The sequence below is a fragment of the Plasmodium malariae genome, assembly GCF_900090045.1.
Source record: "Plasmodium malariae genome assembly, chromosome: 5".
In the NCBI taxonomy this organism is placed as follows: Eukaryota; Apicomplexa; class Aconoidasida; order Haemosporida; family Plasmodiidae; genus Plasmodium; species Plasmodium malariae.
Window position 1 is genome coordinate 809861 of NC_041779.1, and position 24863 is coordinate 834723.

General features: G+C 26.7%; 5 protein-coding genes across 5 annotated transcripts; 1 reads left to right on the forward strand and 4 right to left on the reverse strand.

The window, feature by feature from the left end:
- Window positions 1–325: 325 nt before the first annotated feature.
- Window positions 326–2159, reverse strand: PmUG01_05025500 (conserved Plasmodium protein, unknown function; the record flags this gene model as incomplete). The annotated part of the gene is made up of 3 exons (XM_029003457.1): window positions 326–806; window positions 1017–1431; window positions 1688–2159. 3 exons carry the CDS (start codon window positions 2157–2159, stop codon window positions 326–328), a joined length of 1368 nt encoding a protein of 455 aa, XP_028860401.1.
- Window positions 2160–4942: 2783 nt separating this feature from the next.
- Window positions 4943–7357, reverse strand: PmUG01_05025600 (C-13 antigen, putative; the record flags this gene model as incomplete). The annotated part of the gene is made up of 1 exon (XM_029003458.1): window positions 4943–7357. One exon carries the CDS (start codon window positions 7355–7357, stop codon window positions 4943–4945), a length of 2415 nt encoding a protein of 804 aa, XP_028860402.1.
- A 2988-nt stretch (window positions 7358–10345) lies between these two features.
- PmUG01_05025700 (conserved Plasmodium protein, unknown function) lies at window positions 10346–12132 on the reverse strand (the record flags this gene model as incomplete). The annotated part of the gene is made up of 2 exons (XM_029003459.1): window positions 10346–10526; window positions 10889–12132. 2 exons carry the CDS (start codon window positions 12130–12132, stop codon window positions 10346–10348), a joined length of 1425 nt encoding a protein of 474 aa, XP_028860403.1.
- A 1691-nt stretch (window positions 12133–13823) lies between these two features.
- Window positions 13824–15239, reverse strand: PmUG01_05025800 (conserved Plasmodium protein, unknown function; the record flags this gene model as incomplete). The annotated part of the gene is made up of 1 exon (XM_029003460.1): window positions 13824–15239. The coding sequence occupies one exon, from the start codon at window positions 15237–15239 to the stop codon at window positions 13824–13826; it is 1416 nt and encodes a 471-aa protein (XP_028860404.1).
- Window positions 15240–21860: 6621 nt separating this feature from the next.
- Window positions 21861–23840, forward strand: PGPS (phosphatidylglycerophosphate synthase, putative; the record flags this gene model as incomplete). Its single annotated transcript, XM_029003461.1, has 1 exon — window positions 21861–23840. One exon carries the CDS (start codon window positions 21861–21863, stop codon window positions 23838–23840), a length of 1980 nt encoding a protein of 659 aa, XP_028860405.1.
- Between the last annotated feature and the right edge of the window lie 1023 nt (window positions 23841–24863).

Sequence of the window (24863 nt, forward strand, 5' to 3'; positions counted from 1 at the left end):
TTATTTTTTATTTTATTTTAGTTTAGCTTATATTTTATTTTAGTTTAGCTTATATTTTATTTTAGTTTAGCTTATATTTTATTTTTTATTTTATTTTAGTTTATATTTTATTTTTTATTTTATTTTATTTTATTTTTTTTCTGTTCTTCAATTGTTGAGGTGCAAAGCCGTCAAAAAGGTATACCCATGACGGTGTGCTACCGTGTGCTGCTGTGTGTTTGTACATGTACTAGTATTACTGCAAAAATGTGTATACTTCTGCTAGTTAATTTTATTCGTACCATTTTCGCACGTTTCTCTTGGCTCAGTCCCATTAACGCTTGTCTTACCTCACGTTATCCCCATCCCAAAATATTATTTGCTTCCATTTAGTGAGTAAAATCATTTTAAGAAATAAATGAAAAATGGTGGAAAAATGAAAGAACCGAATTGTGTTATAATGCGGTATTAGCCTAAGTTTTTTACATCGAACTGATGCAGATTGCAATTGAGAACAACGTACACATTGAGGATATAAACGTTGTTTTGTATCGTATAATTTAAACAATTTTAAAAAATATAATAGACATTTTTTCTTTTTATAATATTGAATCATATCTTTTATGACTTGTACAGGTGGTTGATGATCACCTATAAATCTTTCATGGCATGTTACACCACAAGTATGACATCCTGTTTCTTTGCAATAATTCCGCAAAATTTCTATTTCTCTTTTTGTTGCATACTTCATATCTTTGTCTAAACTTTTACGTGAGTCAGAGAACACACCTGGCATTTTCACATCGCTTGGTGAAAACTTATTGTATCTGAAAAGGAAAAACAGGAATGAACATATGCATGTGGGGATAGGGTGTGGACGTGAAGTGGATGCGAACCGGACGGTAGGTGTGAACTGCTGGCTTGGTTTGTTCAATTCGTCTATATGTGCATATATGTATGTATATATATATGTATGGATGAATGTATGCACGTTCATGTACATATGGTGCGCATGTTCAGGCCTGTTCAAGTCTTACGTGCCGTTGAAGAGCTTGAAAAACAGATTTGTCAAAACAAAGTAGCGCAAGTAGTTAAAGGTAAACAGGCTTAACTTGTTAATCCTAGTAATAACAAATTTTTTTGCGCACTGATATAATATTTCATATTTATTCTTTAACGATGTGTTTATGAAATAATCCGAGCTATTATATAAAATTGTCTTTATTAATTGAACTTCATACTGATTAAAAAGAATTCTAATAAGTGTTATCTGAACGACTTCACTAAATACATTGATATAATAATTAATTAAATTTAACTCAAAAAAACCTATAACTCTAGATATATAATTTGAACCACTTACTAGTAATATATATGCTTGGGTTTTTTGAGAAATCATATTTACGTAGTGGAATAACAGGAATGAGGAGCATAGCTGGAGAATGTATACCACTGAAAATGGAACAATCGAAATGAAGCAAGATGTGGAAATAAACGCGGATTAAAAGTACTAATACAAATTATGCACATATATATATATATATATATATATATATATATATATATGTACGTACTTGTACGACGCGCTCTTGCATTTTTAATAAGAAAGAAATGCACGTAAGTATAAACACATATATATGTAAATACATATAAGCATACACACGTACAGCATACATATATGCGCGCGTGTTCGTGTAAGTGGCACTACCTAGGAATCTCAGGAGAAGCGTTTGAAAGAAACCCAGTATACTCCGCACAATGTTGTACTTGAGATATGTATTTATTATTAAGTACACTCCATCTACAACTAACGCTTTTTTTTGAAAGAAAAATTTTCTTAAAAATTTTGGGGAAAATAATTGGGAAAATTGATATTTCGATTTTACAATAACATATCTCTTTAACATTTTTGGTGAATCTCTAATAAAATACAAAATTTTTGATCCATTAAAATTGTTGTAATTTACATTTTCAAAAGCTCTACAGCTATTATATATTAAATTGACTTCATTTTTATAAAAGCATTCATTGCACAGTCTTTTTCTAATATTTTTCCCCTTATTAAATAACACGTTTAAAGGGACGTTGAAACTTTCGTCATTTTTAAAACGCGATTTTACGAAAAATAAATTTATAAAAAATAAAAGCAAAAAAAAGAAAATTATACTAAAAATTTTCATTTTGACAAAATAGCACCTTTTTTTTTTTTCCTTTTTTTTTGCTTCACTTGTCCCCTTTCTACTTCTTTATTTTTACTCTTTTATTTTTACTTCTTTTTTTTTACTCCTTTATTTTTACTCCTTTATTTTTACTCCTTTATTTTTACTTCTTTTTTTTTACTTCTTTTTTTTACTTCTTTTGTTTTACTTCTTTTTTTACTTCTTTTTTACTTTTTTTTTTTTTTTTTTTTTCGTTTTCTCACTCACTCTGATGCTTTAACAAATTAATGCTAAGCCTTTTCGCGGATATTTGTTTTTATTTCATGCTAAACTGGTTCGGTAAACTTTGCAAATTTGGATAACTCGGCTAATTTGGATAACTCAGTTAATTTGGACAATTCAGTTAATTTGGACAATTCAGTTAATTTGGACAATTCAGTTAATTTGGACAATTCAGTTAATTTGGACAATTCAGTTAATTTGGACAATTCATTTAATTTGAAGAATTTTTGTACTTTGTCTATGTTGTGCGATTTTTCGCGTTTTTTCAATTTTGCCTGTGTTTCCCATTTTCCCACCTTTGTCTATTTTCTCCCCTTATATTATTCTTTTTTATTTTCCCTCAGTTCGTGCAAAAAGAAATAAAAAATAATGACATAAAAAAAAAATTTAAAAAGAAATGGAATATGTGCACACATTGTACATATGAATAAATATCAAGAAGAAAAAGGAAAAAAGAAAAAGGAAGAAATAAGTACTACGTTTTACCTGATTAACAGTATCTGGAATAGTTAAATATAATCGAATGTATGCCATAAATACTAGATAAAAGAAAAAAAAACAACTATTAACATATACATAATATATTATACTCTATTGTACACACACAGTTTTCTACATATTATCCATTCAACTATGTGTGTACGTGGCATGTGCAATAATTTAATTATATGATATGTTCTAGAAAAAATGGCTACTTGAAAGAGTACTGCCTATCACCACTGGCTCTTTCAGAAAAATAATATAAAGCAAAATTTGTTCCAAGTGAAGAGAGTTCAACGAATTGATTAAGAGGCAAAGAGATAAAGAGACAAAGTAACAATGACAACACGACAAAGTGTGTACTTGTAATATTAATACAAAAATTATATAAATATAAGGAAAATACAAGGTTCATACCCTTTCACGCAAAATATTATTCCCTCATCAGGCAAATTTTGTAACTTTATGCACAGGCAAGAAAAAAAAAAAATAATAATAATATAATTGCATGTATTGCGCATATTTTTATACACACATTTAAAATAAAAAAAAAAATACCTATTTATATGTATATATGTTCATAAATTTACATAAGCGTACATATACATATAAATTTTTGCTCGGTCCCAGTAGTTTAAACAGAACATCTCAAAACATTTTCCAAATTTAAGAGCAAAAACTGAATTGTGCTATTTCTTATATTATGCAAGGAGAAAAAGAGAGCATATTAACAGATACTGTAGTTGATTTAAATATAAATTAAAAATTTGCTGTAACAGAATATAAAAAAGGAATAATTTCCGTTAAAAAATATTCTAATTTTTTCACAATAAAATATTCCCGTATTCTTTTTTTTTTTTTTTTTTTTTTTTTTTACAAAATGAAATGGCTAGCTTTATAAATTGCAACGTATACTATTTTAAGCATAGGTGTTGTACATGTTTAACTTTGAATTTTGTGTTTTCCCCTTTTTTCCCGTTTTTCTCTTTTTTTTTTATTTTTTGAATTTTTGGTGAATAAATTTTAAACAAATAAATTTAGCACGTAAAAAGGATTAATAATTATGTAAAAATCACGGAAAAATGGCACATAAAAAAGGAAAGCGAAAGTTATGCAAAATAGGAGTATCAGTGAAAAGCAGGCTTCGAAAGCAGTTCTTAAAGATAAAAAGGTAGATCTACATATAAATATATATAAACAAGTTCGTATGTACATATATTCATAAGTATATATGTACACACGAAATTACATATATGTTCACACGTGCGTGCACACATTTTTTCATATACGCTTCAAAGACGCGCAATTTTACATCAACATATGGCATAATAAATGGGCAATTATCTATTCTGCTTTCTCTTTATCCCACCCAAATTAGCGGCTGCATGTATGTACGCATATTATACACCCGCAAAATTGCGTACACAAATGAGTAAAAACAAACACGCACACGTAAATAGGTGACACATGGGAACATATATGCATATGTATATGTGTAAATATGTGTATGTATATTTGTATGTATATGTGTATGTATATTTGTATGTATATTTGTATGTATATTTGTATGTATATTTGTATGTATATGTGTATATGTATGTATATTGTATGTATATTTGTATGTATATTTGTATGTATATGTGTATGTATATTTGTATGTATATTGTATGTATATTTGTATGTATATGTGTATGTATATTTGTATTGTATGTATATTTGTATGTATATTTGTATGTATATTGTATGTATATGTGTATGTATTATTTGTATGTATATTTGTATGTATATGTGTATGTATATTTGTATGTATATTTGTATGTATATTTGTATGTATATTTGTATGTATATTTGTAGGTATATGTGTATATATGTGTATATGTACATATGTATGCATTCACACATATGTGTACGTATGTGTATGCATGTGCATATATTTACACTTACATGAAGGATACATGTGAACACGCACAAACTTACAAATCACGATACCCACGGAGGACAAACCTCTTGCGAGGTACCCACTGTGCTGTTCCATTTCATGTTCAAGTAAAATAAGGAGTAAGAATCCAACACAAAAAAATTTGGGAAAAGGAAAAAATAAGTATTAAAATATTTATTCTCTTAATATTAAAATTATTTAACAAATTCGAATTATCATGAATGTACAGGTGAATGGACTTAAAAATTTGTATCATTTGCATGCTGACTGTAATGTAAAAATAAAGCTGCGTTAATCTGTACATGGTATTGCTATTTAAAAATAAAATAATACTGAATGGACTAAAATTAAAGCTAACATTATTACCATTACTATTATTACTATTATTACCATTACTATTATTATTATTTAAATTTTTGAACACTTGTGGGTTATTGAGCACCAATTTTTTATCCTCTTGCATTTTGTTCATATTGTCATCCACCTGACCAAAAGCTGACGTGTACATAAAATACATAAAATAAAAGAATATTTTGGTTATAATTAATGCACACATAATAACAAATTTATAAGATATAAAGGAAAGAATATGTAAAAAGGATAAGTTTATATCTCGGCATACTAAGAGGAACATAAATTTAATTAAAGCTGTTTCGAGAAATAATAATATAAATACATAAGATGATATATTAAATAAATTATCAGGGTTAAATGTAAAATTATTTTTTTGTGCCGTAACTGTTAATGTATATAGCAATATATAAGTAATGCTAGACATAAGAGGTATATACAGATCTGCTTTAAATATACCAATATTACTACTATAATCTACATAATTTATATCATTCGAATTATTTCGTATCAACCTTAAACTACTAGATTTTTTTTCATTATAAAAAAAAGGTTTATTCTCTGAACTATATGCACTGTTCATTTTCATTTTATTTGTCATCTCTTCACTTTTACCATTATTATAATGTGTATTATTATTTCCATTTAAAATGAAAGCAGATCCATATGTTTTATCTTGTTGTGTACTTTCCATTTTTCTCTTTAAATGATTATATACATAATACGTTCTTGATTCACATAATGCCTTACGTATATATATATAAGGCATAAGTATAAACAAAATTTTATGAATAACATAGGAATGTGTCACATCGAAATAACCACGTAATAAGGATAATTTATTACCAATAAAACTAGTTTCATTATTTATTTCAATCTTTTTTTCTAGTTCATTCATTACCATATTTGCTACTCGCTGTTTAACTAAATTATTTATCTCATTATTTGTCTGTACATTATTCGTTAAACTTTCTATAATGTTGTGCATTATCCCTTTATTAGATGAATCTTCTTTATTATTTACATTTTGACTAAAGAAAAAATTATTTTTATTACTTACCATATTATTATCATTTTTAAAAGGTTGTTGTAGTGCATTACTCATCTTGTTCTTATTCATTTCATTTTCATAATTTATTGTATTTATAAATTCTAAGCTGTTCTGTGTACTTTTTGATTCCTTACTTAACATTCCATGGCTTCGATGATAATTTGCATCTGCTCCTGCTGCAGTACCTGGCCCTTCCTTTTCCTTACTGTTATATATGTTCTTATTAAACATTAAATTGCTGTCCGCATATATCTGTTTAGTACTCATGATATAATTATTACTTCCACTGTCTCCATGACTGTCACTTCCTCCAATGATGTGATTGTTCATGTACATGTTCATATTATAACTATCTTTGTTCAGGTAATATACATTACCACTCAAGTTATCGTTCCCTGCCCTTCCTTCATTATTACGAATACTACTATAACTATTGCTAGCATTACTACTACTAACATTATTACTTCTAGCATTATTACTACTAACATTATTACTTCTAACATTATTACTACTAACATTATTACTTCTAACATTATTACTACTAACATTATTACTTCTAACATTATTACTACTAACATTACTATTAACGTCGGGTGTATTTAAGATATTACCACTGGCACTATTACTTACAAAACTATATCCATATGCTTCCACTTTTTTCCTTCCAAAAATGGGATGTGTGCTTACATAATTAGACGATGATACATTACTGTTCGGATTATTTGCATAATGGTCGTTCGGGTTACTACCATAATGATCGTTAGGATTAGTGTTATTATAATTGTACATAAAATTATTGCTATCTACCTGCATGTTAATATTAGTTTCATTCGTGTGTTCACTATTTATGCTAGTGTTATGCATTATATTTTTGTTATCATTGTTCCTTGCCTCTCTACTACTGTTGTTCCTGTCATTATTATTATCCTTTCCAGAAGAAACCATAAAGCTTTTACTTGTCACACTATCTACATTTTGTCTATTCATTACATGCATCTGATTGCTCTTTCCATAACTCATATTATTCCATGATTCATTTTCCTTCGTGTTATTCACGTTGTTTGCTTTTCTTCTATCGTGGACATTGTGCTCTACATAATTATTATTGTAATTCATAATAAACAAATTAAGGTACAAATGGACGCGTAACTACTTGCGTAACTACTTGCGTAACTACTTGCGTAACTACTTGCGTAACTACTTGCGTAACTACTTGCGTAACTACTTGCGTAACTACTTGCGTAACTACTTGTGTAACTACTTGTATAATAACTTGCGTAACTACTTGTGTAATGACTTACGTAACTACTTGTGTAATGACTTGCTTGATAACTTGCTTAATAACTTGCTTAATAACTTGCTCAATAACTTGCGCAATAACTTATATGATTACTCTTGCAGAGGGGATGGGGGTAAAAAACCATTCAGGCAAAAGAATATTTACTTCGATCAGTTATTTCGTGCATACACTGCGCACATTTATGTGTACATTTACTTGGTACACAAATTGTTAAAAGCGTGTTTCCTTATACATACGTACAAATAAACATATACATATTTCGATGCTATATTCAGCAGACTCAAAAATTGGTAAATGGTGTTAAAATTTAAAATTAAAAAAACAAATGATAAACACAAAACGCATATAAAGTGGGGGGGGAAAAAAAAAAAAAATTTACATTCATAAATATGAATTTATAAATATACATACATAAATATGAATTTATAAATATACATTCATAAATATGAATTTATAAATATACATACATAAATATGAATTTATAAATATACATACATAAATATGAATTTATAAATATACATACATAAATATGAATTTATAAATATACATTCATAAATATGAATTTATAAATATACATTCATAAATATGAATTTATAAATATACATTCATAAATCTGAATTTATAAATATACATTCATAAATATGAATTTATAAATATACATACATAAATATGCATCCACAAACATGCATATTTAAATAAACATAAATATACGTATATTTACTACTGCAAAAGTAAATAAACTTAAAAATTGCAATTCCTCAAATAAAATATGGCAGAGTAAAAAAAAAAAAAAAAAAAAAAAATATAAATATATGTACTGTGTATTATTTAAATTTAATCATAATGAAGCTATTACGAAACTTCGTGAGGAGGAAAAACCGAATTTGAATTCTGCCAAGCATAAAAAATTTAAATGGCGTAATGTTATATATATATACATATATATATGTATGTATGTATGTGTACGCACATTTTTGGGTACATGTGAACACGTGCATATGCCCATATAGCCGTCATAGCATCATCAGTTCTCTTTATAATAAGAATATGAAGCAGTATGCATATGTAGTACGAGTATGAATCAATGAAAAGGTGTGGCATTCACTCATATATTGCGTGCATTGACTTATATATTAAATTTTCGTATAGTAACGTGTTAATCATAACTGAGCGTGTTCCCTTTTTTTTAAAAAAAAATTTATATATTGCATAATAAGGGTAGTTAACATGAACAAAGGAAATAATATATCAGTAAAGCAGACGTATCTATATATTATAAAAGATTTTATTTTTTTACGTTCTCACCTTTACAATTAACTGAGTTTATTGCAAATGCATATTATATGTATATATATACAGGTGGGGACAAAATTTTAAATATAATGGTGGTCATGACAAAAAGTACTATACTTCCATATATTCATTTTAAAATAATAAAAGGAATTAACAACAATTCACTGTTTGAAACTACCAAAGAGCAGTGGAGCAAACTTCATAACATAATAAAATGACCAGGTGATACGGGATGGTACATCACTACAATGTTCTGTGTTTTACGTGCTACGATTTTCTATCCATCCGTTGATGTATGTATGCATTTATGCAAGTATTTATGCATATATTTTTTTTTTTTTTCCATGTCCGTGGACCCCTTATGAACATTTTTATTTCACTTAATAATTCCAAAAGGAAAAAATTTACGAAATTTTTTTTTTTTTTTGACGCGTATTTTGGATGAGTAATTATCATCCATTTTTTTATAATTAGTATTATTTAGTTGATATTATTTTCCTTAATTTTCCGCTTATATTTCAATTTTTCATTTATTTTCTCATTAAATAAATACTACTACTATTGCTATATTTGTACACACGTTGTCACTGTTTTGGTATTATTTTCTTATATTCTCTATTGGCTTTTCCCACCTTTATCAGTGTTAATGATTCAAACTAGGTGCATTGACTCGTCTTTAAATTATTTACGCTATTTATGCTATTTATTCTATTTAAGCCATTTGTTTTATTTAAGCTATTTATGCAATTTTTATTTTTTCTCTTCACCTCTTTGCATGTACGTTTGTCAGGAAAAAAAATGAAATATCTTGTTGTAGGAATGCGTTATTCTTCTCGGCTCCACATATTTTCAAAAATTATTTAGCCTAACAGAACGGCATTCGTCTGTTTGTCTTAGTCATGATGTTTCAATCCATCAGTCTTTTCTTTTTTTCTATTTTTTTTTTTTCTAATTTTTTTCTTCATCCTTTCTCTATTTAAGTAAGCTGCGTCTCTTTGCACCTTATCTTACATTATGTCGACAAAATTTGTGGAAATACCCCCATAAAAACAAAAAACATATAAAAAGAATGGATTCCCCACCCCCTCCTCATGAGCATATTAAACCAAAACTTTTATTTTATGTGATAACACCTCTTACAAGGGGCAGTTTCATTATGTCGGAGCAGAATAAAACAAAGTATAACACAAAATAATAAAATAAAAATGTACAGCAATATGCGCATAAAAAGAAGTGCTTAACGAGTAAGTATGGAAACATGAATTGCCGACTAGACCCCAAGAAGGATAAGATACGCGTGCTTGTCATTTACAGGTGTACGATGATTTCTCCCATGGCGGAAAAAGACTAAATATTTATACATGGTAATACCGCGGTAATAACGAGGTAATAATGCCCTATTAGTGTGGTAATAACATTTTAATAAACCCCATTGTACATGCATAATTATGAGTATCCTACTAAATCTCTGGTACCAATACCCGTGTAGGTACTACTCCTGAGTGTTAAAACTACCGCTTGGTATCACTCTTTAAATGCATGTTAACTGTCTCTTCAAAATTGTACACATAGTCTTTATTAGCATATTTCACCAAAATGCTGTCTTGTTTGTCATCCGTAAATAAAGTACTGTATTCGTCTTTGCGGCATACTGTAAGTAATTTGTAGTTTTCTCGTGTAGCTATGAAATACCTGACACATATGAACAAGGGGGATTGGGGTTATTGTGTGTGTGTGAGAATAATTAAGTGTGCACATATATACGCATGCATATGCACGTACAGATATGTTTACATGTACGTAAACAGATACAAATATATATACATATGCAGATGCTTATGCATTATGTGTATTGTGCTCCATACATGTTTTTTCAAAACTAAAAGAGGGGCATATAACACATTAAAAGAGATGAAACACAAAACGCACATGATATACTACATAACACAAGTCAAAATTTAAAGTATAAAGCGCAATGGGCAAGACGAACGGGGGGGATGTAAGGGAGTAAAACATGAAAAAGACATAGAAATGGATGGCATTAATAATTGTACCTCCAGAAATTGTATGCGCGTAAAGTATTAACATCATTCTCGTAATAATCTTCTGCTTTTTCCAAAATGTATATTATTTTATTTTTTAAAGAGGAGAGAGGGAAATGAAAAGGATGTACCTTTATATTTTTTAACTCCACATACTTGTTGTTCTTGTTCATATAATTTGCTATATATATATACTTTTCATCTTGCTCATTATATGGGAACTCACAGTTGTGTGGAAAGCACACTAAGGATGAAATAATATTTTTACTAAAATTATTCAAGTAATTAAGCACATCGTTGTAGGAAAAGGTAAGAAAGAATAAACGAATGGTTAAAATAAAGTAAAATATATCATCTGCACTTATATTTATTTCATCGTCTGAAATTGAATTTATATATTTATTCATGTTATCAAGACACAATGTTTTAATTTCTCTATCGTTATCAACAAGCAGCCAAGTGTTTATAAAAAAAAATAATAAACTAATATTTAAAAAAGAAGGAGCTTTATTTATTATATCATTTATGGGTATATAATTTTTTAATATTTCTTCTTTAATATATTCATATATTTCGTTCTTCTGCATTAAATTTTCGCTAAGGCTATATAACACATTGGACAAGGACTTGAAAATTAAAAAAAATGGCACTTCCACTTTTTCTTTATCATAATAATAATTGTTTATTCTTACATAACTATTTTTCTTTGTTCTACATTCATATGTAACAATATTATTTTTATGAATTTCTAAAAACCTTTTCAAATTTAATATGATCTCGGTCAAGTAAAAAACCAATATTTTGGGTACTATATGAATCCCGCAAATTGTTAAAACTTTCATTAATTCTGTCTTTTCAACTACACTTTTTACATAATTATTTGTCATTTCGAACTTTTCATTACATTTATTCTGAACAAAATTGTTAATCTCTTTTATGTCTTCATTTAATATATTTTTTTCCTCTGCACTTAGAAATATATCTTCCATTTGTGCACTTGTAATAATAGGCCCTTTTTCCATATATTCTTTAAAATAATTTTTTATTGCTTGTTCATGTTCTTTTCTTCTTTGAACGAAATTTTGAGCTGAATGATAGTAATTTAAAATTGCATTTTTTAGATCATCCACCTTGGCTGTAGAGCCGAACTGCTTCCTACAACCTACCAATGACACTCCACTGTTTAAACGAAACGCGAATGCTAATTTGCAAAAGGGTAAACCGCATCCAGCAACTCTTGTATTCATTAGAAGCATAATTGGAAGCGGAATAAATGAAATACGCTAAAGATAGAGTAGAGAAAAAAAAAAAAAAAAAAAAAAAAAGAGAGTGAATGAATGAGATATATAGATAAATGGATAGATATAAACCCCAAATGAGGAAAAAACTAAAAAAAGGTTCTGCAGAAGAACAAATTACATTTTCGGATGTTTACATATTGGTATGCTTCAATACACATACAAGTGCACACATGTGTGTTTAAATATACATGAACAGGTCAGGCATTTTTTTTTTTTCTTGTTTCTGAACAATGTCACTCTTTTCCTTGCTCATGTAAAGGAAGAAAAATATAATAGCTACATGAAAAATAAAACATGTAAAAACAAAAAAAAACAAAAAAAAAAAAAAAAGTGGAAAATTTTCTTTATTTTTTAAACCGTTATAACGACATATCAGTAGCATACCCAAGCACGTAAATGTTTTATTTAAAATTATCGTTTTTTCTCGTCCACTACCTATTCACACTAATGTGTTGTTCGCATGCGCTAGTAGTAATGGTACTACTAGAATGTCCTCAAAATGAGACTAACAATATGAGGGGAGAAAGAGAAAAATTTATGTTCTTTTCCCTCACTTCATTTTGTTTTATTTTAGATAGTTTGCTATTTTTTTAGAGGAAGATGATAAATTAAATATTCCTTTATTTAAAAAAAAAAAAAAAAAATTTGGCTATAAAAAAAGCACATATAAGTATATGAGATTGTGTTCATGTACTTTTTAAACGCTTACGGAAAAGTAACATCTCTCCACATTTGGAGTGCATACTACGCGCTTAAGAAAAAATATTATAAAAAATATATTAAATAAAAATATTAAATGATAAATAATGTAAAAGTGGAAGATAATATAAATAAACAAAAAATAGAGAATAATGAATAATGAACAAAACAAAACAAAACAAAACGATAAATTGCGAGAAAAACAAAGCGCTAAATAGATAAATGCTCGCATTAACAGCGAATAGCCTAAAGAGCAAGATAAAAAGAAAAAATAAAAGAAATCCTAACACACAGTTAAAACAATGCAACACATGTACTCCTTCATCGTCTGTATAAATAGCACGCATTGAAATTGGTAAGGTATGTTTTGTATCATTAATTTTCGTCTTCTAGCATATATTTTTATTTTTTTAAATGCAGAAAAAAAATAAAAAATATATTGTTACATATGATAAGTGTCATCAAAATAAATTTACTTTTTTGAGCTATCCGTTAGCATAAAACAGGTAGGTGTCGTGTATATATATGTATATGTATATGTATATATATATATATATATATATATATATATATATATATATATATATATATATATATATATATATATAACATATATGCCTATGTGCATAAATTTATAAAAATGGAACGTTGATTTATTTGTATGTGTTCTTTTGATAAATCGGGAAAACGAAAACATATTAAAAGAGAATGATTTGCACATATATATAATCATTTATATATATAATATATGCATAGAAATATATATAATATATGTATTTATGCACATATGTGTATTTACATTTATATATGTGCATTTACGCACACTTGCACACTGAAACAAAAAAAAAAAAAAAAAAAAAAAAAAAACATAAAGAGAAGTTTAAAAAGAGATCAGAAAAAGAAAAAAAAAAAAAAATTATACGAAAAAGAAAAAATAAAGAACGGTGTTAAAACTTTTTAACTATTTTATCCTTATAATCATATACTGAATTAACTATGTCATTAAAAACTACATTTAAATTTGATCGCATATTGTAATAACTAAATATGTCAGTATTTATTAAATTATATTCATCGAGTAACTTAGTGAAATGTATTTTTCCATAAATTTTATTATACATGTCCTGTTCAGAAGAATATTTTTCAAAAAAATATGTTTCAACATGAGAATTAAATCGTATGTGTTTATTACTACATTTTTTACTTTTGGAAATATTACCTTCTTCAGTGGAAACGGCTTTTTTTAAAATTGATTTTAACACACGCTTCTCTGGTTTGTTGAGCGTTAAAGAATTTGCTTCATTTACGCATGAACTGTTCATATCATTATTACTTTTATCATATATGCCCTTTCTGTTACTAAGATCCCTATTCGGTTCGCCACTTAACCATTTCATGTTGTTATTTACTATTACGTAATTCTTGGAGTTATATATTATGTCACAGAGGATCGAAAAAAAACTTGAATATTTTTGTTTACTTAAATGATTATGAAAATTTAAATTCTTATTTATACGAACGGAGTTTACTTTATCATCAGTGTTTTGTACTCTGTCCCGGGAACTATCCTCCCTTTCGCTCATAACTCCATTGACAGCAGCGGTTTCCGCATCCTTATTCTGGTCGGGGGTGTTACACAGCCCAGCATTTTTAACATGTTCATTGTCAACATCTTCATTATGTTGTTCTGTAAGTTTGCGTTCATCTTTTCCTAACAAGTTATACTTGTTTTTCCTCCAAAAAAAATCACTACTAATATATTTATATATACTGTACGATCGTTTTCTATGTTTCTTTCTTTTTTTGGTAACTCCTGCAAGTTCACACGAGTTACAACTATCACTACTACTACTACAGCTACTACCTCCATTATTGTTATCACTGTTAATCGAGCAGCTAATGCTATCACCACCTCTATCCTTGCTAATCTCCTCCTTTTCAGTTCTTTCCGCATTAGAACAATTTATTTCATCAATTGAAGAGCTACATGGAGCACCTTCCTTATGCACATTGCACGTTAAACAACCTGAAATAACATTATTTTTTATGACTGTTAAGTTTCCATTGTTTCTTTTTAGCCTTATGGTACTCCTGTTTATGTGTACATTTTTCACTCTATGTTTTATTATATATGAATTTATAATTCTGTTAACTGTTTGTACTATAAATACACGTATTAACGAAAATAATCGATTAAAAAATCCTACTATGGTTAGTATTATTAAAAAAGAATAATACACCTTTACACATTTAAACAGCTTTCTGGGCATATCAATAAAATTCATTGTAAAATTATTTAAATAAAATATTAACATCAAATAAAATAACAGTGTAATATGGGTTTGTAAAATTTTCTCTTCCATTTTTTCCTGTCATAAAATATTTTTTTTTTTTTTTTTTTTTTTTTTGAAAAATAATGGCTACAAAAAAAAAAAATAAATAAATAAATAAAATATATGATATTATAATATGTAAAAGGTATACATACACACACATATATACATATATGTATGGTAAACACCCATGAGCGATACTAAATCTGTTTCACTCGAAACGAGAAATACATGTAAAGGATGTATACATAAATGATTGTACATTAAAATGAGGTACTGAAAAATTGTCTTTTTTTTTTCTTTTTTGTCAAGAAATACCATTATTTTCCTGTACAACTTAAAAAGTTTGTGGTTCGTTAAATACATCCATATATATTTAACTTTAATTATGTTTACTACAAAAGTCTCCTTTAATATCTTATATATATTATAAATATTATAATATATATATTACGCGTCATATATTCGTACGTTTTTCTTCCTTCTTCACGTTTAATACTTTTGTGTTTTAACCTCGTACGCATATACAGTGGGAAAACACATTCGCGTGTCTACATACGGGCATATTTTATTCTTACACAATCGAGCACTCAAACATATGGGTATATATTATGTACACATTTATGCATATATATATTTACACATATGTATATCTACACATATGTATATCTACACATATGTATATCTACACATATGTATATCTACACATATGTTTAATTATACATATTTAATTATATTTACATTATACGTTAGTCAAAAATTTAAATCTATCTCCTTTCCAATATTATATTAACATGGTCATGCAAAAAAAAAAAAAAAAAAAAATATGTATATATATATATATATATATATATATATATATATATATAACTTGCAAAAACGCATACCACTAGTGATAATAAAAATATATACGTTAATTCAAATAATGGACTCATAAAAAGTTGTCATTCATAGATAAATTAAAACAAACTAATGTCAAACGGCACAAATAAAAAGCAGTTCCGTTCCATAAGATTTACATATATATAGTATATACATATGTTACATATACATACATATATACAGTACATATATATATATATATATATATATATATATATATATATATATATATATAGTACATACATACGTTACATATACATATATGTAAATACCCCAATATTGATACCTACATGTATGCACTGTTCATACGCATCAAATACATGCTGTTATATTAACAAAAGTAAATTATTATCTTGTATATATCACCAAGATCACGATGTTTTTCCTTTTATTGAAATACCTAAGTAAAATTTTTTCTGCTAAATTCAGCAAATATATATATATACATATATGTATATATTTTTTTTGATAAGGGGGGGGGGAGAATATATGTTTATTCTTGTTTATCACTTGGACTTTTCCCTTCAAATGTTCCTTTCAGCTGTTCCTCCAGCTGTTCCCTTTTTTTTCCCTTTTTTTTTTTTTTTTTATTATTTTATCGGTTTTTAAACAAATAAACATAATGTTGAAGAAGTTCCAAAATTCGTAATTTTCATCTGCATATTTGTACCAGTAAATATTTTATAAAAAATAAAAAAAAAATAAAGAAAAAAGAAAAAATAAACAAAAAATGAAGAAAAAAGAAAAAATAAACAAAAAATGAAGAAAAAATATAAAATAAACAAAAAATGAAGAAAAAATAAAAAATAAAAAAAAATAAAAAAAAATAAATAAAAAATAAATAAAAAATAAATAAAAAATAAAAAATAAAATAGAAATTAAAAAATAAAAAAAAACTGCGTGGAAACTTAAAGCCCGTTGAAAATATTAAAAAACTAAACGCAAATATTAAGTATAATTTATGCTGCAAGTAATCATATAAATTTTACTGTTAAATATGTACATATATATACATTATGTTCGCACTAATATCGTACATAAATAATTTATGTATATGTATATATATACATATATTTTATATATTGTTGATTATATTTACTTCTACATTTTTGTATACATTTATATATGTCTTACTGTATGCGTAAATAAATGTAAACGTATATTGCTATTCAAATGTTTATACAAAATGGAATAGTAAATATATAAACGTATGCTTAAGTGCACGTATTATATAGAAACAAAAATACAAATGCGAGTATTTTTGTAAAATTATATTCTTTTTTCTTATTCCTCTGAAATTTTTTTTACTGTTTTTGTCATTTTGCTGCTGTTTTTGCTGCTGTTTTTGCTGCTGCTTTTGTTGCCGTTTTTGCTGCTGCTTTTGCTGCCGTTTTTGCTGCTGTTTTTGCTGCTGTTTTTGTTTTTATTTTTGTTTTCGTATTAATCTCATTTTCATTTTAATTTTCATTTTCATTTTCATTTTCATCTTTTCAATTTAATTTTACAATAATTTAAATATACATTTTTAAACAAGAAACGTCGCATATATAAGTTTTATATATCACGGTGAAAAGGAAAAATAAAGATAAACATGGAAATATACATATTTATTATAATATTATATATATAACAGTATAATATTATACATACATTATTCATATGTATATATGTATATATATGTATTATACGTGTACATTTATAGTATGCTTATATTATACATACATTTTATATGTAATATATAAAAAGGGAAAAAAAAGGGAGCAGTTCAATAAACGTTTGTTTTAACGTTATAATACAATCAGTTTCTTACATGAGTATATATATTTACATATATGTATGTACATATATAACATTTAACATATAATGTATAATATATAATTTTTATTACATTATTGTTTACGTTAAAAAGGATTTACATGATGAAATTTTTTTTTATTTTTTTTGTTGCCTTTGCCTTTTTTTTTTTTTTTTTTTTCCTTTTAACATGTTTAAACGAAAATTTTTAATCCATTGGTTTGTAAAAAAAATGGACAAAATGGGAAAAATGAATAATGAAAAGATGAAAAATGCAAAGACGAACTTTATGGTACAATTCTAAATCTGGCAAAAGTAAAAAATTAAAATTTTTTTTTTTTTTTTTTTTGTTAAATATCAGTTCGTATGTATAATTATACAAATTTACATACATTTATACGTATATAATATGCATATATATATAATCCACGTAAAAGTATAAAATAATATATTCTTCCTTCTTTTGCACTTTTTTAACGTAAAAACAAATACCATTTAGACAAATATACAAATATAATCTTTCCTTGCGCAAAAATCAAAAGGTTCAAAAAACATTTTTTAATGGTTTCTATGTAGACAACGTAAAATGATTATAACGATTTTGTAAATTCATTTAAATAAATGAAAAGGAGAATTCTGCCTTATAGTTTTTTTGTACATGTATTTTGTATTATATGTTCATATTCTTTTTACTTTGGTTGAACAAAGAAAAATATGCACATTTTTGCTTATATTTGCTCGTTTTTTCTACAAACAGGCAGCCAATAATAAAAAAAAAAAAAAAAAAACGAACATAAATACAGACATACATAAGTATATTACTACATATATATATATATATATATATATTTGTATACTTGTTTGTTTGTTTATTTATCTATTTACGTGCCAGTGAAGGAATGCAAAAATGAACGTAAACGGCACATAGAATTATTACAGGTTAATGGGAAAATGGGTTAGCACTCACCACTGCCCTTTACATTCTTGCGCTTTCTAAATGTTCTCACGTTAAATGAAGAAAAGGAAAGTAGTTTATAAACACATATATATATATATATATATATATATACATATGTACATGTTTCTATATATATATAGATATTTAAATATTTGCGCATTTATGTATGAATAAACATACACCGGCCAAGGTACAAGGCAGACAAACTGCATACTTGTACTCGACCGAACTTCACTCATTTTAACAAAAAAAAAAAAAAATTATTTCTCGTTAATATAAAACACTGTAGACACCTGCACTGTTAATAATTTGCAAGGTACACAATAAAGTAGTAAGCAAATTTGTATATTTTTCCTCCCCAAATGCTCCCAACTCTGTTTTTTTCAACGAAAATGAATATTTTATTATTTATATTTTGGTACAAGTATGCAGGATAATAAAATAATAATGTCGTTAATTTGTTGCTTATAGTTTTAACAGTCTCTCTTAATTTTAAAAGGATTATAAAATTTTATTTTAAAACTGAAGTGTTATCACTGTATGGGAGAAGCACGTGCAGTTTTTGCCGCGCTTTCTCTTGAATGTACGCCCATATTTATATAAAAATGTACATAAAAGTATATATACAATTTGCAACTCCCCTTTTTTCAAACAGGTTAGCCGCCTTATCCGGACGAACGTGCAAATGCAAACGCCCTTGCGTTGTTGGCTGATGCGATAAACAATAAATATCATTTGGTTACGTCCAGTAGTTGCTACATATATATATATATATATATATATATATATATATATTTGTGTATAATAGCACAATCTTTTTAACACGGTTCCCCTTGTCATCAATATATTTCCCCCTTCTACAGTTTGTATATACATTTATATATATAGATATAAACATGTACTCGCGGCATGAACGATGTTATTTTACCGATATGCCCCTTAAAAACCTTTTAAAATTCTCCTTAACATTTTAAAAAAAGGAAAAAAGCATTTTTACTGCTATGTAAGCGGTAAAATTGTGTAAGCGCATAAAATGAAATAACACAAAATTAAGAAAAATTAAGCATAATAATGAAATATTTAACTATCAAAAAATTAAAATAAAATGATTATCCCGTTACATAAAATTTCTGCAAAATATAAAACTTAACCAAATGGGTATACCTACTTCTCTACCAAAAACAGAGAAAAGAAAAACTTAAAATAAAAAGGAACTACTTATTATATATGAATATGAAAAGCAGCCTTAATTTAAAAAACAAAAAAAAAAGAAAAAAACAAAAAAAAAAAAGAACGAAAGAAAGAAAAATATAAGAAACTAAGTCAATATGTTTATATATACAGGTATGTAAGAATATATTATATATCTGATAAGTTTCCTTACGATAACTGTCATTTTAATGACTATATATTAGTGCTTACAAGTTTACATCCTGCGTTAAATTTTCACTTATTTTCACTTTTTAATTTGTTTTAGTCCAACGGCTCATATGTTAAATAAAAGATATATAAGCGCATTTTAAATAACCTAATACTATTTTACTTTAGTCCTACATTTTTGTTATGTCATACATAAGCCAAATATTATGAGCAGTCAACTTGTATTCATATATATATATATATATGTATATATATGTACCATATGATGAAGCGAACTTTCAAAATGAACTGTGCAAAGGATAAATACGTTATAAATATTTACACTATAATGCAATATAATGAAATGTTATATAGTTTTTCTATTTATTTATTTTTATTTTTATTATTACTGTAATTTGTACCTTAATTTTTATTATAACTGTAATTTGTACCTTAATTTTTATTATAACTGTAATTTGTACCTTAATTTTTATTATTATTATCTTTATTTTTAATATTTTTATTTTTAATATTATTATTATTTTTTATTTTTTTTTTTAACCTTTTTAAGCTAATATTTTCAGTAACCGGTATATGAAACTTCTCATTTTGAGCTAAAATATTATGCTATTAAAATGGTAAAAAAAAAAAAAAAATGTATATGCATATATATATATATTCTACATACGTACATATATATATATGCATATATAAATGAGCATATTTTGCATTTCCATATGCGCGTATGCTACATTTACATATGCATATATTTTACGTACATATATGCATATAATTTACAATTTTATCTACATTTGCATTTATGATTAAGCACTTGTATATGTATATGCGCGAGTACGTGTTACCCCCATATTTGAATGCACACATATACTAGTTTAATCGAACTGTTTTCCTTTTTTCTCCTTTGTCGAAATTCACGTCATCTTGAATATAAGGTACATATTAGGGTCTTTATGTATAGGATGCATTTTTTTTTTTTTTTTTTCCAAAAGTACATCATTTGTGTACCTTATACATGTACATACACGTGCCCGAATATACATGTACACGTACATACAAGTGCATGTACATACATTTACACTTATATAGATATATGTACATTTATTTATTGCAAACTTTACCCTTTTTATAAATGTTATATGAAAAAAAATTACACGGATAATTTGTCTCAACGATTTCGTCATTATTGTTATTACTGTGTGGTTTAGTTATGCATATATGTTCATATTTGTTTATACATAGGTACATATGTTCACATGTTTGCATATGTGCAGGTACATATGTGTATACATATTTATATATCCACTTGTACATGTGTAAGTATATACGTGTTTGTATATGTGTATGGGCATGTATGTATGTATCTATTTGTTTATGCTTTTAAATTACATGTTATTTCAGATTTTCCGCATAGCTCGTATTAGTAGGTACTCTACATAAATCATACGCCGAAAAATCGTACACCAAAAAAGGGTTTTATGGAAATCGTACGCTTTTGGCGTTTTGGCGAATGGATTATACATTTAGATTATGAGCATTTTTTATAAATGCACTGTTTTTGACTCGTCCTTGCAGCGTGCATATTCATCCTTTCCGTGTGCATGTTAGTGCCTACCGCTTAACGGTGGGAAAAAGGCAAGATGTCTCTTAAATTTTTAATAAATGAACCAAAAGTAAAGCTACTGTTTTCACCGAATGAGTTTTTTAACACATTAAATGATATGTTCAAAAATTCGAAGAAAAGAATTGTGATAAGTTGTTTATATATGGGAATAGGGGAGTTAGAGAAAGAATTAATAGAAAGTATTAAAAATAATAAAAATGTAAAAAATATAAAGATAGACATATTACTAGATAAGCAAAGAGGTACAAGACCGGAAGGGAAGTTCAAAGAAAGCTCAATAAGTGTTTTATCTGATTTATTTAATTATGTTAATAATATAAATATAAGTTTATTTCATAATCCTTTATTAGGTGCTATATTATATAATATATTACCTTATAGAGCTAATGAAGCTATGGGTGTTATGCATATGAAAGCATATATTGGTGATGATGTTATAATTCTCTCAGGAGCAAATTTAAGTGATAGTTATTTGCGAAATAGGCAAGATAGGTATCTTATAATTGAAAATAAGTTATTAGCTGATTCTGTTCATAAAATTATTAACACTGTTCAGAATATGTCATTTACTTTAAATGTAGATTTAACTATGCAGTGGGAAAGTGATTTGGTAAATCCTTTGGTAGAAGCTCATTTATTTCGTGAACAGTACTACAGAAGAATGCGATTCATACTTAGTGAAATTGAAAAAGATATATATTATTATAATATGCAACAACTAACAGGAAAATTGTATAACAGTAATATAAATGATTGTACAAATAACAATTGTAATTACAGAAATAGCAGTGGGAGTTATTGGGCTAAGGCAAAAAGTTTTGCAAATCCTGTAAAAGATACTATAGATTATGCCAACAATACGATAGACTGTAGTAACCAAAGGAGTATTTTAAATCATTTTAATAATAAGGAAAAAAAAGGGAAAATAAAAAGTGGAAAAATTAATAGCCTGTTCAGGAAATTAATTAAAGGGTCATTACGTAATAATGTAAAAAAAAATGACTGTGAAAAAGCGAAAGATATATCAACCTTTTTAAGGGATAAGGATGATTTTTTTCATCCATTATTTGAAAAAGGGAAAAGTATATTATCAATTGAACTAGCTGTGCAATGTGGCTTTTCAATACCTCCTATATTTGATGAAAGTAATATGCTGGAAAATTTATTAAAAAATATAAAAAAACATAATCAAGGATTGGTTATCTCATCTGGATATTTAAATTTTCCAAAAATTTTTTTAAAATTATTGAGAAATATATATGATAATTTAATTTCAAAAAAAGGGAAAATACATTTTATTACATCTGCACCGTGTGCTAATAGTTTCTTTAAATCTAAAGGGATATCTTATTATGTACCACTTGCTTATAGTATTATTGCTCATACATGTATTGAATTTATTACGAAAAACATTGTAAATGTTTTTAAAAATGTAAATAATGAAAATAATTATTTAGAAAAAAAATTATACTCATCCACAAATATTTATTTAGAATATAATAAACCGTCATGGACATATCATACTAAAGGAATGTGGTTAATTAATTATGCTCATAATCAGGAAAATAATACAAATTATGAATATTCAGAAAATTGGAATTTTTCAAAAATTATGACCAACTGCTCAAACAATTTGGAAAATTGCATGAACAAGTCAGAACATTTTCAAAATGAAGAAAATTTGTTTGCACATATTTTAGAAAAAGAAGAATTGGATAATGCCTATACTACCAGCGATTGTATAGGTCAAACTTCTTCCCATTTACCATGGGGAACAGTAATAGGAAGCTCTAACTACGGATATAGAGCAACATACAGAGATTTAGAAATGAGTTTTATAATAAAAACAAATGATGATAATTTAAAATATCAATTTCAGAAGGAATTAAATATTATATATGAGTTTTCCAAATTTGTGCATATGCACGAACTGAAGTTAAGGTACCCTAGGTGGCTCAGGTATCTGGTCAACTACGTTTTAAAGTGGCTTTTATGAAAGCAGTGCATGTCGTGCGTTTATGGTTGTATTGGTGTTTCTTTCGATTTGTTTCGTTTGAATGTGTACATGTATGTATACCACGAGCCAGTAAACGCATTAAGGATCAGGAGAACCATCGCTTGAAGTAGCGTTCCTTCTTTTCTCCTTTCTTTTTTTTTTTTTTTTTTTTTTTTGTCCATTTTTCAGCTGTTTGCAGTATATATATATGTATGTATATGTATGTATGTACACGTACACATTTTATACGTTTGCATAATTTTTCCTTTTCACCCAAATATTTTTTGAAGTGCTGTTTCTTTTTCTTTTTTTTTTTTTTTTTTCGATTTATAAATATATTGTAAAAAAAAATCATATTAATCTTTTTTCCTAAAAACGTTTAACTTGTGCCTCATAAGCAAAACTAAACGAATTCAAAGGTGAAGCAAAGCTTTTTTTTTTTTTTTCTCGTTTTTTCATTTTACCGTTTATCCCTTTCTTTTGTGCTTCCTTTCTACACACATTTTTACCTCACTTTAAAAACTGCTTTTATAACATTACCACCATGTCCATGGGCTTCATTTAACTCGTTTAATTAGATGAAGGGAGATACAACACAAAAATAAAAGAAAAATATGAACATGTAATATAAAAGGCACAACTCATATATATTTAGAGGCGCGCCAATGCATAATTAAAAAGAGGCTATAAGTAATAATACTACAAAACATTTACTGTTTTATTTTTAACTTCGCATTAAGGGTGAGTCATGTACACGCAATGTAGATATAGTGCTCATGTTATGCACACATGTATGTAAATATGTACCCACGCTATCCCCCAATATGTGTGCTATAATTCCGACGGTATGTATTCTTTATTTCCCTCTACGAATTGGTGATACAATTTATTTTTTAAATAATATGAGTTGTCAGAAGATTTTAAAAGAACGCAGTCTAATAGGCAGTTTAATCGAAAGCACGTAAAATTGGCACTGATAAGAGGGAAAACAAAAAATGAAGTGAAATAAATAAAACTAATGTT